Source organism: Stegostoma tigrinum, chromosome 10 (genome assembly GCF_030684315.1).
Source record: "Stegostoma tigrinum isolate sSteTig4 chromosome 10, sSteTig4.hap1, whole genome shotgun sequence".
Lineage (NCBI taxonomy): Eukaryota > Metazoa > Chordata > Chondrichthyes > Orectolobiformes > Stegostomatidae > Stegostoma > Stegostoma tigrinum.
In genome coordinates, this window is record NC_081363.1 from 56,353,978 (window position 1) to 56,368,892 (window position 14,915).

The 14,915-nt window shown below is 39.8% G+C and overlaps 1 protein-coding gene across 11 annotated transcripts in view; it reads right to left on the reverse strand.

Annotated features, from left to right (window-relative positions):
* Window positions 1–14,915, reverse strand: part of ralgapa1 (Ral GTPase activating protein catalytic subunit alpha 1) — a 324,614-nt gene that overhangs the window by 267,297 nt on the left and 42,402 nt on the right. For 9 of the 11 annotated variants that reach the window (XM_048537681.2, XM_048537674.2, XM_048537672.2 and 6 more), the window contains 5 exons: window positions 11,203–11,260; window positions 8,717–8,760; window positions 8,184–8,361; window positions 7,350–7,465; window positions 6,165–6,303 (listed from right to left, as the gene is read on the reverse strand). In XM_048537681.2, the coding sequence (XP_048393638.1) occupies window positions 6,165–6,303; window positions 7,350–7,465; window positions 8,184–8,361; window positions 8,717–8,760; window positions 11,203–11,260 (535 nt within the window). The remainder of the gene's footprint in view (window positions 1–6,164; window positions 6,304–7,349; window positions 7,466–8,183; window positions 8,362–8,716; window positions 8,761–11,202; window positions 11,261–14,915) is intronic. The other 2 variants (XM_059649187.1, XM_048537680.2) reach the window with 2 other exon arrangements.

Sequence of the window (14,915 nt, forward strand, 5' to 3'; positions counted from 1 at the left end):
CAGCTTTTATGCTCCTAAGATGATGCTTCACCTGTAGTGTTCATCCAGCTCTACACTTCATTATCCCAGAAATTATTGTCCCCGTTTACATCAAAAACAGTGCACCAAAATTGAGTCACGTGATGGAAATATCAAATTTTGTAAAACACCTGTAGTTACAGCTCATAATAGGGGGTGGTTAGCTCAGTTGGATGAATAGCTGGTTTGCAAAGCAGTGGTGCCAACAGCAGGGGTTCAATTCCTGCCCTGGCTCAGATTATCATGAAGATTTCTCTTTCTCAATCTCTCTCCTCACCTGAGACATGGTGACCTGCAGGCCTAACCATTGTTCTCTATAGCTTGGTTTGATTATGTTGACTTTACGATTATTGTTAGCAAATAAAAATCAATGAATTCAAAACACTTGCACCAGTCATTCAAAGATTTCAGCAAATGAATCAGCATAGTTTCATGAAAAGGAAATCATATTTGATAAATTTATCAGTTCTTTGAAGAGGTGACAAGTAGGGTAGATGAAGGGGAACCAGTGAATATATTTGAATTTCCAAAAAGCATTCAAGTTACTTACCGACGTTGAATGCAGTATATGAGCATGGATCAAGAATTGGTTAACTAATAGAGTTGTGAGACAGGGGCATTTTCAGATTGTCAACCTGCAGTTTGTGGAGGGCCAGGAGGGTCACAATTACCAACAGAATATGTTAATAGGTTAGCCAACAAAAGTGAAAGTAAGATAGTCCAGTTTGCAAATGACACAAAAATAGGTGGGAAGCCTATTAGAAAGGATTACAGTCTACAGGCAGGTTAAGTGTGTGGGCAAAAACTTGGCAGATGAAAAACAATGTGGGAAATGTGAGGTTATGCACTTCGGCAAGAAGAATAGATGAATTGAGTATAATATTAATTGGGAAAGACTGCAGAAAGCTGCAGAAGACATGGGGATCCTACTGCCTGCATCACAAAAGGTAAGTTCAGCAAGTAATAAGGATGGCAAATGGAACAGTGATCTTTATTTCAAAGGGAGTGTAAAAAGATAAAGTTATACATGGCACTAGTCAGACACAGCAGGAATGCTGCGTAGAGTTTTGGTCTCCCACCTAAGGAAAGGTATACTGGATTGGAAGGAGTCAGAAGGTTGACCACGTTGATCCTAGGTATACAGGAATATCGTATGACTAGTTTAAACTTGTCATCATTGGTGTTTAGAAGAATGGGAAGATACATATAAGATTCTTAAGGGGCTTGACAGGGTAGACACAGAGTATGTTTCTTTTCTTGAGAGAGTCAAGGACCAGTGGGCATAATCTCAGAGTAAGGGGTTACCCATTTAAGACAAGGATGAGATGGAATTTTTCTTCTCCATCAAAGAATGGTAAATCTTTGGAATTCATTACCACGAAGAGCTGGTAAGGCCAGGTCATTAAGTATATTCAAGGCTTAGACAGAGGTCAAATCATTTCGGGAACTAAAAGGCAATGGAGATAAGGCAGAAAAGTGGAGTTGAGAATGATCAAGACAAACATGATTCATTCACTGGCATTCAAGGTAATGTTTAAAAACAAACAAAGAATTAGGGTGAAAACAAACAAATTATTTGACAAATTTCAGTGAAACTTGGTACATAGATAGGGTATGCACCAAGGAAGAATGAATCAGTTTTTCTGATTATGTAGATCTGTTGTAGAGACAATTTGCTTCTAAAAAGAATGCAATTGATGATTTTACGAATGCTGAGGATCATCTCAGCTCTTGTGATGCAATCTGTTATCCTGTCAAAATGTGAACAGAGCTTTCAGAACAAGTTGTTAGATATAGTTTGGCCTGGAGCTTTCTCAATGAAATGGAGGCTCTTAAGGAGCTTTCTCAATGGGATGGAGGCTCTTAATAAAAATACGCCTTGCACAGAGATCTCATTTTGATGAAGCTACGGGCTAAAAATGGAAAAAAGATACTGCTTTAAACCAAGAAAACTTGTAAGAGGGTTTTGACAGGCGGGTTACTAGAATACATTATGAGTTGTATCCAGAATATTCCTTTATTCAAGAAGTGAAGGAGAATTCCAGATTGAATGGCACTACTGTGTGTTCAAGCAATTTTGCTCAGAGACAGTCTTATGAATGGCTTTTCACTTGAGACCAGTTGTTCTGGGCTCAGGAGAATTCATTATAGTAACAACCAACTAATTGGTTCCTGGGAAGGTGGTTGTATAGCCTCGAATGTGGACAATACAACTGAAACAACTAGCCTACAAAAAGAAAGCATTAACCTCTCTCCTCTCTCTTCCCCACCTCAACCCACACCCCACCACTATGGAGAAGTCAAAGAAAATCCCTAGTAGCTAGCTACTCTCCTGAACCTTTCCCTTCAAGTTGATCCTTTTATAAACCTTTGTTGAAAGGAAAAGGGGAGAAACTACTTTCAGAGACAATAAAAGGACAAATCCTCAACCAGTGAATTAAAGGCTGAGCATTGGTGTATCCACAACCCCACGTCATTAGCAAAGAGTTGAAAAAAATCCCAAACAAAACAAATCATTTCTGTCAGTGATTCTGAATGGAGGCAGAACTGTGCTGCTGACGGTCTTTTATTCCCATCCACAACGCATTTGCCTTGTCTCATGACTTTGTGCCTATTTGAATTCTTAAGAGAATTTTAAGAAAGAGGTAGCAATCAAGTGAGAGAACTACAGATTAGAAATTGAACTTTGTCTCCCTGTTTGCCTTTGGTTAAAACCACCTACCTGGCAGTGTGTTGCAGGCACCGACAGCCTCTATGTAAACTTTTCTCACACATCTCTCTCACTTTAAACCTACACCCCTTAGTATTTGGCATATCCACTCTCTCACAATTTTATATACTTATATCCGGTCACCCCACCCCTCCCCAACTCTCACCCACACCATCTGACTCCGCCCCACTTGACCCCATCCCCCGACCCCACCCGACTCCCCGATTCCCTCACCTGACTCCATCCCCCCATCCACACTCCACAACACGCTCCCCCTTACCCAAGTAAAGGATCAATCATAGCCCTTCCTGAATGTTAGCCCTATAAAAACAAGATAAAATTCAAAACGTCTAAAATGCAACATAATATTGCTGTAGAATTTCAAGACTAAGTTAATATTCCATGTCTGACCAACATACACGATATTCTGATATGCTGCATAATCTTCAAGTAATAAATTGGCTGGATTATTCTATGAAGAGAGATCAAGAGGTTTGGGTATTGAGTGACAATTGAGCATGGTAGAGATCATCAACAGTGCTGTCAAGAAGCACTTGCTGAGTAATAAACTACTTGCTGATGCTCTTCAAGGGTCACAGTTTGTCACCTCATTGCAGACTTGGTCCAAATATGACAAGAAGATGTGAAGGAAGAGGAGCAGCCCTTGACATCACTGTAGCATTTGACCAAGCATGGCATCAAGGAGCCCTAGCATACCATTAGTCTATGAGAATCAGGGAAACAATATCTGCTGCTTACAGTCTTGCCTAGCACAAAGGAAGATAGTTGTTGAAGGCCAATCAATCTCGGTCCCATGAAGTTACTGCAGGATACTCCCAGAACATATTTTTTGTCAATCTGTTCAGACATGTTATGACAAAGTTCTCGAGGAGGTGGACTTGAACCCAGGCTTTTTGGTTCAGAGGTAGGGGCATTATCACTGAACCAGTGTCTTAGCATCAACCACGTTCAGCTACATCAGATCACAAGTGAGGATCTCCACTGACAACTGAGGCCCTGTTGTGATGCATTGCCCCTGGCCCTGGACCAGGAGGCCCGAGTTCAAGATCCACGTGCCTCAGAGGTGTGTAATAAAGCTCTGAACAGATTGATTAGTAAATATTCACTGATAAGTAGACTCATGCTCTTGTGGTACATGAATAGTGTCCCTGCCTCAACAAATAGTCCTGGGTTCATGTCCCACCTGTTGTAGAAGCGTCTAATGACATCTCTGAATGGGTTGATTCAAAAAGTAATTAAATTCACTGATTAGCTTGTTGCTGAATGATGGTTGTTTCCCTACCTCTGAAGCAACCCTAGGTTGAAATTCCACCTGCTCTAGAGGTATGAAATAACACAGCTGAAAAGTTTGATTTAACGCCTTTCTTATAAGTGGGGCTGTTGTGCTGCAGTGACAGTACCCCTATCTCTGACTCAGAAGGCCGAGGTTCAAGTCCCACCCGTTTGTGTGGTCAGAAATGACATCTCTGAACGGATTACTCTGAAAATATCTTCACTACTAATTGTACAATGTGCCTCATCGTTTGTCATGCTCCAGCTACTGGGGGAGCCCATGTCATATACAGCAATACCTGGGCAATACTGAAGCCTGGGCTGGTAGTTGGCAAGTAACATTCACTCTATAGAAGTGCCAGGTAAGAATCATTTCGAACAAAAGAAAACCTAACCATCACTTCTTGGTTTTCAATGGCAATACCCCACTTAGTGATCCACTATCAAAATCCTGGGGGAGGGGGAAGCAAGGAGAGGGGTTTATAATTAACCAGAAACTGGAGTGGACTAGCCATATTAATACCATGGCCAAAGAAACAGATCAGAGGCTAGGGATTCTTCAGCAGATAATTCACTTTCTGTCTTCCTAATGCCTTCTCATTATTAACAAGGTACAAGTCAGAACTGTGGTGGAATAGTCTCCACTTGCCTGGTTGATTTTAGTTCCAACAATTCGCAAGAAGCTGGTCACCACCATGTCAAAGTGGCTTGTTTGCTTGGTACTCCATCCACCACCTTCAATATTTAACCCCCTCACTACCATCACACAAAAGCAGCTTGTGTACAATCAACAATATGCACTCCAGCAATTCACCTAAGCCTCCCAAAACAGCTTCTAAATAAATTGCTTTGACCACCTGAAAGGACAGGTGCATAGGGACACTGCCAACTGCTCGCACGTTTCAAAATCTCTCAGAATTGTAACATTAGATGGTACCATCATTCCTTTTTTGTCAGAGTCAAAATTCTGCAACTCTCCTCCTAACAGCACTAATACTATAAGAATTACAGCAGTTCAGGAAACCAGCTTGACACCAATTTTTCAAGGCCAGTTAGGAGATAAATACTAGTCAAACCAGAATTACCCACATCACAGGAACAATACAAAAGCTAACTGAAACAATCTCTTTCAAGGCTTGGCAGGATGGATAGAAAAAGAATGATCTCCTGGCTCGACAATCTACATCCAGGGGACAGATTAGGAAATTAGAAACTGTTCATCTAGGACTGAGGTCAGGAGGGATTTCTTAACTGAAATGGTGGAAAATCTTTAGAATTCTCAACCCTAGAAGGTTTTCGATGTTCATTCACTGAGTATACTAAATACAGAAATTGACACATTTCTAGATATTCAAGATATCAAGAACTATGGGGATTCTGCAGCAAAATAGGGTTGAGGCGGACCATCAGCCGTGATAGCTAAAATCAGAGCCCTGGGTGGTATTGTGGAACAGAGAGACCTAAGGGTTCAGGTATATAATTCTTTGAAGTTTGCGTCACATGTAGCTAGGATAGTTAAGAAAGGGTTTAGCATTCTTGCCTTTGTTGCTCAAGCTATGAGTGCAGGAGTTGGGATGTCGTGTTGAGGTTGTACAGGACAGTGGTGAGGCTTCTTCCAGAGTACTGTGTGCAGTTTTGGCTGCCTGTTTCAGAAAAGATATTATTAAGCTGCAGAGAGTTCAGAAAAGATTTACCAGTATGTTTCCGGGAATGAAAGGTTTCAGTTATAAGGAGAGGTTGGATAGGCTGGGACCTTTTTTCACTGGAGCATAGGAGTTGAGGGATGACCTTAAAGATGTTTATAAAATCATGAGGGATATAGGTAAGGTGAATGGCAGGTGTCTTTTCTCTGTTGTGGGGATTTCAAGAATAGGGGACTTTTTTTTAAGATGTGAGGAGAGAAATTTAAAAAAGACGAGTGCCAACGTTGTTGCCAACAATGGTTCTTGTGCGGAATAAACTTCCAGAGGAAATGATTGGTGTGGGCCCAGTTGCAATATTTAAAAGACAAAGAGAGATTAGTATTTTTATATTTGATATACCAGGGTGGTTTTAAAACAATAATATCACACCCATAACCCTCTAAAAATAAATACCTGATTTTATGTATACATACGTAGACAAATTAAAGTATTACTCTTACCAAGGACTGGGTTAAACAAGCTGGTCTCCGTTGAAAAATTCGGAAATATGTGAGGCAGATAGTACTTCTTGAAATTTGCAAACAAGAATGCAAACCCTTTCTCCTGATTTTCCTTGTCTTTCCATTCTAATCCCTTTGCCTATGAACAGAATTATATGTAAGTTATTTATGATCGCATAGTATACATCAAAACTTACGCACAGAATACGACAGAAAAGAAAATCCTTTCAGAGGTAGTAGGAACAGCAGATGCTGGAGAATCTGACATAACAAGGTGTAGAGCTGGATGAACACAGCAGGCCAAGCAGCATCAGAGGAGCAGGAAAGCTGACATTTTGGGCCTAGATCCTTCTTCAGAAAATTTTTCTGAAGAAGGGTCTAGGCTCGAAACATCAGCTTTCCTGCTCCTCTGATGCTGCTTGGCCTGCTGTGTTCATCCAGCTCGACACTTTGTTATCTCAAAAAAGAAAATCCTTATAGTTTTTAAGCCTGATGAAGCTCCAAAGAGTACTTTTAAGATATACTACTTTTCATAATAAACAGAATTAATCTGAATTCTCTTTTCATTGGGGTGACATGTAACATGATTCAGGGAAAGGAAGAAAAAATCACAGCCTTTATCTATCCACTTGATTACACTGCTATTTTCAGCATAGTTCACCCAAATGTTGCACAGAAAAAAAATTTCAAGTACAAAACAATTCCAGTTCAAACAATTTCCATGAGCTTTTTAAAAACCGAAAGAACTGAGGATGCTGTAATTGAGGGACAAAACCAGAAGTTGCTGGAAAAGCTCAGCAGGTCTGGCAGCTTCTGAGAAGAAAAATCAGAGTTAACTTTGTGTGTCAGGTGACCCTTCTAGTTGAGATGGAAGAGGAGAAAGAGAGAGAGAGAGAGAGATAGAGAAGACATACAGAAGGAGGGAGAGAGAGGAAGAATGGGGGAAGTGCAAAAGAGAGAAGGATGTTGGATGGGGGAGGGGAGAGATAGACACAGCAGAAAATACAAATTTTTTCAAAGGGTTCAGCTCAAAAACAGTACGGGAACTAACGTGACAAAGTGAAATCAAGATCAACATTGTTGTTGGATTAAAATACACAGTCATTTCTAGTTTAGTGGTTGAGTAACTAAACTTTAAGTTTGTTAACAAATGGTTTAGTAGGGTTAGTACTATAAAGCTTCTACCTGGATTACCATATATTTTAGCAGTGCATCAAGAAAGTAGCTTGTAAGATCATCTTGCCCTTTGTCTCCAGATTGTGGGGGCACAAGGGGAGTGATTTCTTCTGGAGTGACTTGAGCTGTCAGGTAGAAATAGATGTATAACATGAATCATGTCAAAAATATTTCTCTGTGAATACATATACATTTTATTCAAGGACAAGATTTTTCTTTAATTCATTCACTGGGTGAGGGCGGTGCTGGCTAGGCAGCATTTATTGCCCATTCCTAATTGCCCACAGGGCAGTTGAATAGTCCACTACATTGATATGGGCCTGGCCTACATTTGACTCTAGACCAGGTAAGGATGGCACTTTCCTTCCCTAAAAGGCATTAGTGAACCAAATGGGCTTTTCCAACAACCAACAACAGTTTCACGGTTATCCTTAGACTTTCCATTCCAGATAATTTTCTATTGAATTCAAATTCCACTATCTGTTGTGACAGGATTTGAACCTGAGTCCCCAGAACACTATCTGGGTCTCTGGATTAACAGTTTAAGAGCGATATCACTAGGCCATCATAATATTATGCTCCTATATTATCACCAAAGCAAATCTGTCTTTACAACACAAGTTTAGTATCCTTTATTCGCACTGGTTAATTATAAATTGCTAAGTTGCATTTAGTTTGAAATCATCAAGATTGCTGAAAAATCTATCATATCAGACTTGAAGCATTATTTCAATTATGTAAGTTGATTCATGGAATTTAAAACTGTACTAGCACTGTACCGTAATGTGGAAAAAAAATTCAAAATATTAGTGAGAGGCATAATAGAAAATGCACAGCTCTTACTTTCTTGAAAACAGAATGTGGAATTGATCAGGTTGTCCAGTGTTCGAGGTCCCTGCTCTGAAGGTAGTGGTGGGAAACCAGGAATAAGACAGGCAAAAATATGGAGTTGTTCTTCAGTACAATTGTGTTGGAGTGCTTGCATCCATAACAAAAAGAGACGTACACCTTCTCTCCTTATCTGAAATGGATTGAAAATTTATTGATAAAATCTTGTTTTTCATTACATAGCTAAAAATTCAATAACACAATTAAAGGCTTATAGAAGATAAAGCAAGCACTTGGTCATGGAACTTATGAAACACTCTGCGTCTGAAGTACAACTCAAAGGGTTGGACTTCTCTAAAGGGGACATTAAGTGTTTTGATATATTTATCTTGTCAAAAAATCAATCCTTATAAACAAAAGAAAGCACTGTGATAACAAATATTTCAGAAGATGTAAAACATGATCACTATGAAAACAAATTTTAAAATGCATTTAGTCACACTGGGTTCCAGGATATTTCCAATGTTTTTTAAAAAAATCTGCAAAACCTTCAAGGAGTTCCCGAAATGAAGGAGTTTCTTTAAAATCAAGCCTGCAAAAGAAAAGAAAAACATTTGCAACATTGAAGAAAATATATCAGAAACGTTGTAAGGACAAAATGTCCGAGATTTCGGTCAGACTTGGTAAATATTCATAATCAAGTCCTTGGCATTCTCTGCATTACTCTTGGTAACCTATCTACCCTTTAGCATTATTTTATTGCCAAAAGGAAAAGGAGAGATCACCATTTTATGCAAGTTGTTCATCTACTAAATTACTATCTTTAAATATACACAGACATACATACATTTCCACCTAAGATTACAAAGTATGGTTCTGGATGTACACAGCAGGCCAAGCAGCATCTCAGGAGCACAAAAGCTGGCGTTTCGCACCTAGACCCTTCATCAGAGAGCCCTTTTTAAATGCTCCTGAAAATGACTGCAGTGAAGACTTGATTCATAAATATTCAGAGGATATAGTCTTGAAATTAAGCAAGTGAAAATGAAAATCACAAGTAATCTTTCTGAGCAAAATATTAGCTGTAAGACTTAAAGTTTTAGTAAAGATTTGTAGCTCAGGTTGTGGGTGAGGTTGTTGACATGTTCGCCAAGGTGGCTTGTTTTCATTCAGACATTTCATCACCATGCTAGGTGACATCATCAATGAGGCGTCCAATGAAATGATATTGTTCTACTCTGCTTGGAATTTATAGTCATATACCAACCCATACAGATCAAAAACTGGAAATGACACTACTCACCGTAGCAAACTAGACACTACAAATTCCAAGTGGAGTAGAACAATATCGCTTCATTGGAGGCCTCACTGCTATGTCACCGAGCATGGTGACGAAATGTCTGAACGAAAACAAGCCAGCTCAGCAAACAAGTCAAACAACCTCTGCTGCAAGAAGACTGTCATGCGATACATGTGGAATATCATTTTTCAGAATCAGTGCTGGTCATTTGTGAACTATATCTTGGAAACAGAGGATTGAAATAAGGCTTACTATGACACACAAAAATTGGAAGGGTGTTAATTAGCTGAATTATAATTTCCTTCGCTGATAAGGTAGGAGTTGAACTAATGGTCCGGGAGCATAATCTGGTGATCAAAGTTGCAACAAGTTAAAATTACTGAGAAAAATTAAGCGACTGAAAAACAGCATATCTGCTGTTCTAATGATCTCCAGACTTTCAACTAAGAAAAAGGTAACTGCAAAGATAGGAGATGCACTTTTGTTGTAATTTTTCAAATATTCCCCAGATACTGGGGTAATCCCAGTAGGCTGCAAGGTAACAAACACAATTCTAGATTGTGGAAGCGAGGGCCAGGAAAACTGAAAACCTAAGATCGATTAGCCCGATACATGATCAGGAAAATTCTAAAGCCAATTACTAAAGAAATCATAATAGGACTCTTAGAAAATCACATTTTAACACTGAGGCAACAGAGATTTAATAAAGAGGAGATCAGGTTGGCAAACGAGACTTTTTTTTAAAAGGATGTAACTCACGGGCTGGATAAAGGGGGCAGAATGTTTAGATTTTCAAAAGGCATACAATAAAGTACCATGAGAGAGGTAATTGCATGAGATGGCATGGATAGAGGCTGGTTAAATGACAGAATTGAGAACAGTTGGAATAAACAGGTAATTTTCAGGTTGTGAAGTTGTTTCTAGCGCAATGGCACAAAGATCAGTAGTGGGGCCTCAGCTGATTAAACTGCATTTTAAGGATTTGGATGAAGAGACCAAATCTAATTAATCCTAGTAGGTTGATAACACAAAGCTAGGTGGCATAATATGCAGGTGAGAGGACACAGTTTGCAAAGGGATATAAATAGATAAAACGAATGGGGAGTAAGGTAGCAGATATAGAGTGTGGGGAAGAGTATGAAGTTATTCATTCGCTTTGGGGGTTTTTTTAAAGATTCTCAGAAACCATTAAACATTGATTTCCAGAGGAATTTAGTTATTCTTCTACATAAAACATAGAAATTGAACATTAACAGGACATAAATAGCTGTTGCCCAATAGCACAAGGCAGTCTTACAAAAACAAAAGTAAAATCACAGTAAGCATTTCGGGTCCAGTAACCCTTCCTCAGGCCCGAAGCATTAACTTTGATTTTTTTTTTCTTCACAGATGCTGCCAGACCTGCTGAGCTTTTCCACCAACTTCTGTTTTTCTTCCTGATTTAGAGCATCCACAGTTGTTTCAGTATTTATCTGGATGCGGCCTTACCTGGGCAGGAAAGTGCATTTGAGATTGTGTTTCAGAAATGATGATACCAGATATCAGAGCAAGCTCTGGGTGTCCTATGATCTATTCCTGCTTCAATTTCTTACGTGCTAGCTGAAAACTTTGAAATTTTTTAGGCTATTGACCTCACAAGGCTGCTGCAAAGAACACAGTTAAAGATATACCTTCACTCTTTTGAAAAACGTGATTGGTATAATCAACATTCAAATAAAGAACATTTAAACTTACCTATACTGTGAAACTGCCATCTACTCTGAATTCTTTCTGGAAGGTGTTGTAAAATTTTCTGTGACGAAGCAAGTAAAAAAGAATATTTCACTTTGGATCAAGTTTGCATATAAAGGCAGCAAATGAAAAAAATACAAAAAGCTTGTTCTGTAAAATCTTAACTGACACGTCTCCAAAATAACATATTCTGATTTTCCACTAAGAAACTGTAAATTGGAAATGCATTTTTGTGCACAACATTACAACTTTCCTATAAATACATAACCATTACAGTCTTATCATCCATGTAATGGGAGAACACTATGTTGATCTTTAAATAGGCATCCTATACAGGATGGGCAAAAATGTCCATAAATTAAGCACTGGGAAGACAGAAGTTATTGTTTTTGGTCCCTGGATAATCTCAGTTCCCTAGCTGCTAACTCCATCTGTTTCCCTGATAACAGCGTGAGATATTCCCAACCGGTTTAAAACCTTGGTGTCACGTTTGATTTAGGATGGGCTTCTGGCCTTATTTCCTCCCATACAGGGAACCCCTGTAATATTCCCCCTGTTTCAGCTCAACTGGTACCAAAAGCCTCATTCGTGCCTTTGTTATGTAGTCATACAGCATTGAAACAGACGGACCCTTTGGTCCAATCAGTCCATGCCAAACATAATCCCAAACTAAACTAGTCCCATCTGCCTGCTCCTGGCCAATATGAGGGTAATTCTACGTCAGATATGTGGGAGTATTTCAAATGGCAGTTGATAAGTGTTCAGGAGCAGCACATTCCCGTGAGAGTGAAGGATAGGTATGGCAAGTTACATGAACCTTCGATGACCAGGGATGTTATGATCTTGGTCAGAAAGAAAAAGGAAACATACGTAACGTTGAGAGGGATGGGAACTGATGAGGCCCTTGAAGTATATAAAGAAAGTAGGAAATAAAGTAAACAAAGGAATTAGAAGGGCTAAAAGGGGTCATGAAAAGTCATTAGCAAACAGGATTAAGGAAAATCCCAAGGCTTTTTATACATATATAAAAAGCAACAGGATAGCCAGGAAAAGGGCTGGCCACTCAGGGACAAAGGAGGGAATTATGCGTGGAGTCAGAATATTTTGTGCCGGTATTCACCAAAGAGAAGGAATTGTTGGAGGATGATCTCAGGGAAGGGAGTGTTGACTTTCTAAGTCAAGTTGCTACTAAAAAGGAAGAGGTGTTCTATGTCTTAAAATGTATTAAGGTAGATATGTCCCCGGGTCCGGATGGGATCTACCCTAGAATATTGAGGGAGGCAAGAGAACAAATTGCTGCAGCACTGATAGACATCTTTGTATTCTCAATGGCCACAGGTGAGGTCCCGTGGGCTGGAGAATAATCAATGTTGTTCCGTTGTTTAAAGAGAGTAGCAGGGATAACCATGGAAATTACAGGCTGAGTCTCACGTCGGTGGTAGGGAAATTATTGAAAAACATTCCCTGGGACAAGATTTATACACATTTAGAAACAAATGGACTTATTACTGATAGACAGCATGATTTTGTGCAGACGAGTTTGTGCCTCACTAACTTGATTGAGTCTTTTGAGGAGCTGACGAAGATGATCGATGAGGGCAAAGCGGTTGACGTTGTCTACACGGATTTGAGTAAAGCCTTTGACAAGGTCCCTCATGGCAGACTGGTATGAAAAGTGAAGTCACATGGTATCAGGGGTGAGCTAGCAAAATGGATATAGAACTGGCGTAGTCATAGGAGACAGAAGGTAGCGGTGGGAGGATGCTTTTCAAAAACTCTAGACACAGGTTCAAGGTGCAAGGTGGGGAGGTAAGTTTAAAAGAGATGTGCGAGGCAAGTTTTTCATACAAAGGGTAGTGAGTGCCTGGAATGTACTGCCAGAGGTGGTGGTGGAAGCAGGTACAAAGCAGCACCTGGACAAATATATGAACAGAAAGGTAATAGAGGGATCCAAATCCTGTAAGCGAAGACAGTTTTATTATGGAAGAGCAAAATGTGGCAGCGCAGGCTTGGATGGCCAAAGGGCCTGTGCCTGTGCTGTACTGTTTTTGGTTCTTTTATTATATCCCTCCTAGTCATTTACTTATCTAAGTGTCTTCTAAATGTTGTAACTGTGCCCAAAGTCACCACTTTCATTCCACATGCGAACAGCCCTCTACTTAAAAAATTGTCCTTATGTCTTTTTTAAAATCGCTCTCCTCTCACCCTAAAAATATATCCCTGGTCTTGAAATTCCCTACCATAGGGAAAAGTCACCTACCATTAACCCTATTTATACTCATGATTCTATAAACAGGGTCACCTCTGTTTCCTATGCTCCAGTGAAAAAGTTCCAGCCTTTATTGAAAAGTTAAACTTTCCATACCCAGCAATATCCTTCTAAATCTCTCCTGAACCCTCTCTAGCTTAATAATATCCTTCCTTAAACTGGGCAACCAGAACTGGACACTTTACTCCAGAAGAGGCCTCACTAATGTAACATCTCAACAAGACTTCCCAGCCCTATACTCAAAGGACTGAGCAATTACCTTTACACTAGACTATTTCAAAGCATTTTCCATACTCTTTACACTCTTTCTCATTTCACCTGATGAAGGGACTACGTTCCGATAGCTTGTATTTCAAATAAACCTGTTGGGCTATAACCTGGCGTTGTGTGATTTCTGACCCTGTAAAACTTATAGTTTTACAAACTTCTGCTGCTCATGTCTTAAATCGCAGCAAGCACTGTTCTTCTATCATCCCAGTGTTTGCCACCTTAAAATGGCTCCCAATCATAGAATCCCCATAGCACAGATAGAGGCCATTTGACCCACTGAGTCTGCACCAAATTTCCAAAGAGCATCCCACCAGATCCACACAATTACCCATTTCCTATGGCTAATCCACCCAGCCTGCACATCTCTGCACAGTACAGGGAAATTTAGCAACACTTAGCCACCCAATCTGCACATATTTTTGGACTGCGGGAGGTAACTACAGCATCCGGCAGAAATCCATGCAGACAAGGGGAAATTGTGTGAACTCCACACTGTCATCCATGTCATCCACAGTCACAGATTTCTTTGAAATCAAACTTGAGTCCCTGGCATTGTAAGGCAGAAGTGCTAACCTCTGTGCAACCATACCACCAGTCAAGCAATGTCAGGATTTTAAAATTCTCTGTTTTTAAATCCCTCCTTTGGCCTCACCGACTTCTTCTCTAATCAGCTCCAGCCTCATTTCTTTGAAGAATATTTGCACTCCTTTAACTCCAACTTTTTGTATACCCTCAATTCTGGCCGATGCCTTCAACTGCCTAGGGCCCAAACTCTGGAATTCCCTCCCTACACTTCTTTGTCCCTTTACCACACTATGCTTATTTCAAACAAACCCTAAACCCATTACTTTGAATAAGTTTTCTGTGCGTCTGAAGCACTTAAGGCTACTTCATTCAATGAAAGGCATTACATACGCACAAGTATGGTTGTCGGAATTTTACTTAAAATTTAATGCAGACTGTGCAGAGGCTCCCTCTCCCTTTTAAAGGGCTCATCAAAAGTCTTCATGCCATGACATGTATTTGCCCAATGCTCAAGTGTCTATACTGCTATTCAGTGCCAAATTGTAAACAATGTCAATGTAAAACGTCAGTACAAAAATCAAAATACCTTTGCTGCTGGAAATCCAAAATAAAATAGAAAAGCATGGACATACCCAGCAGGTTAGGCAGAACT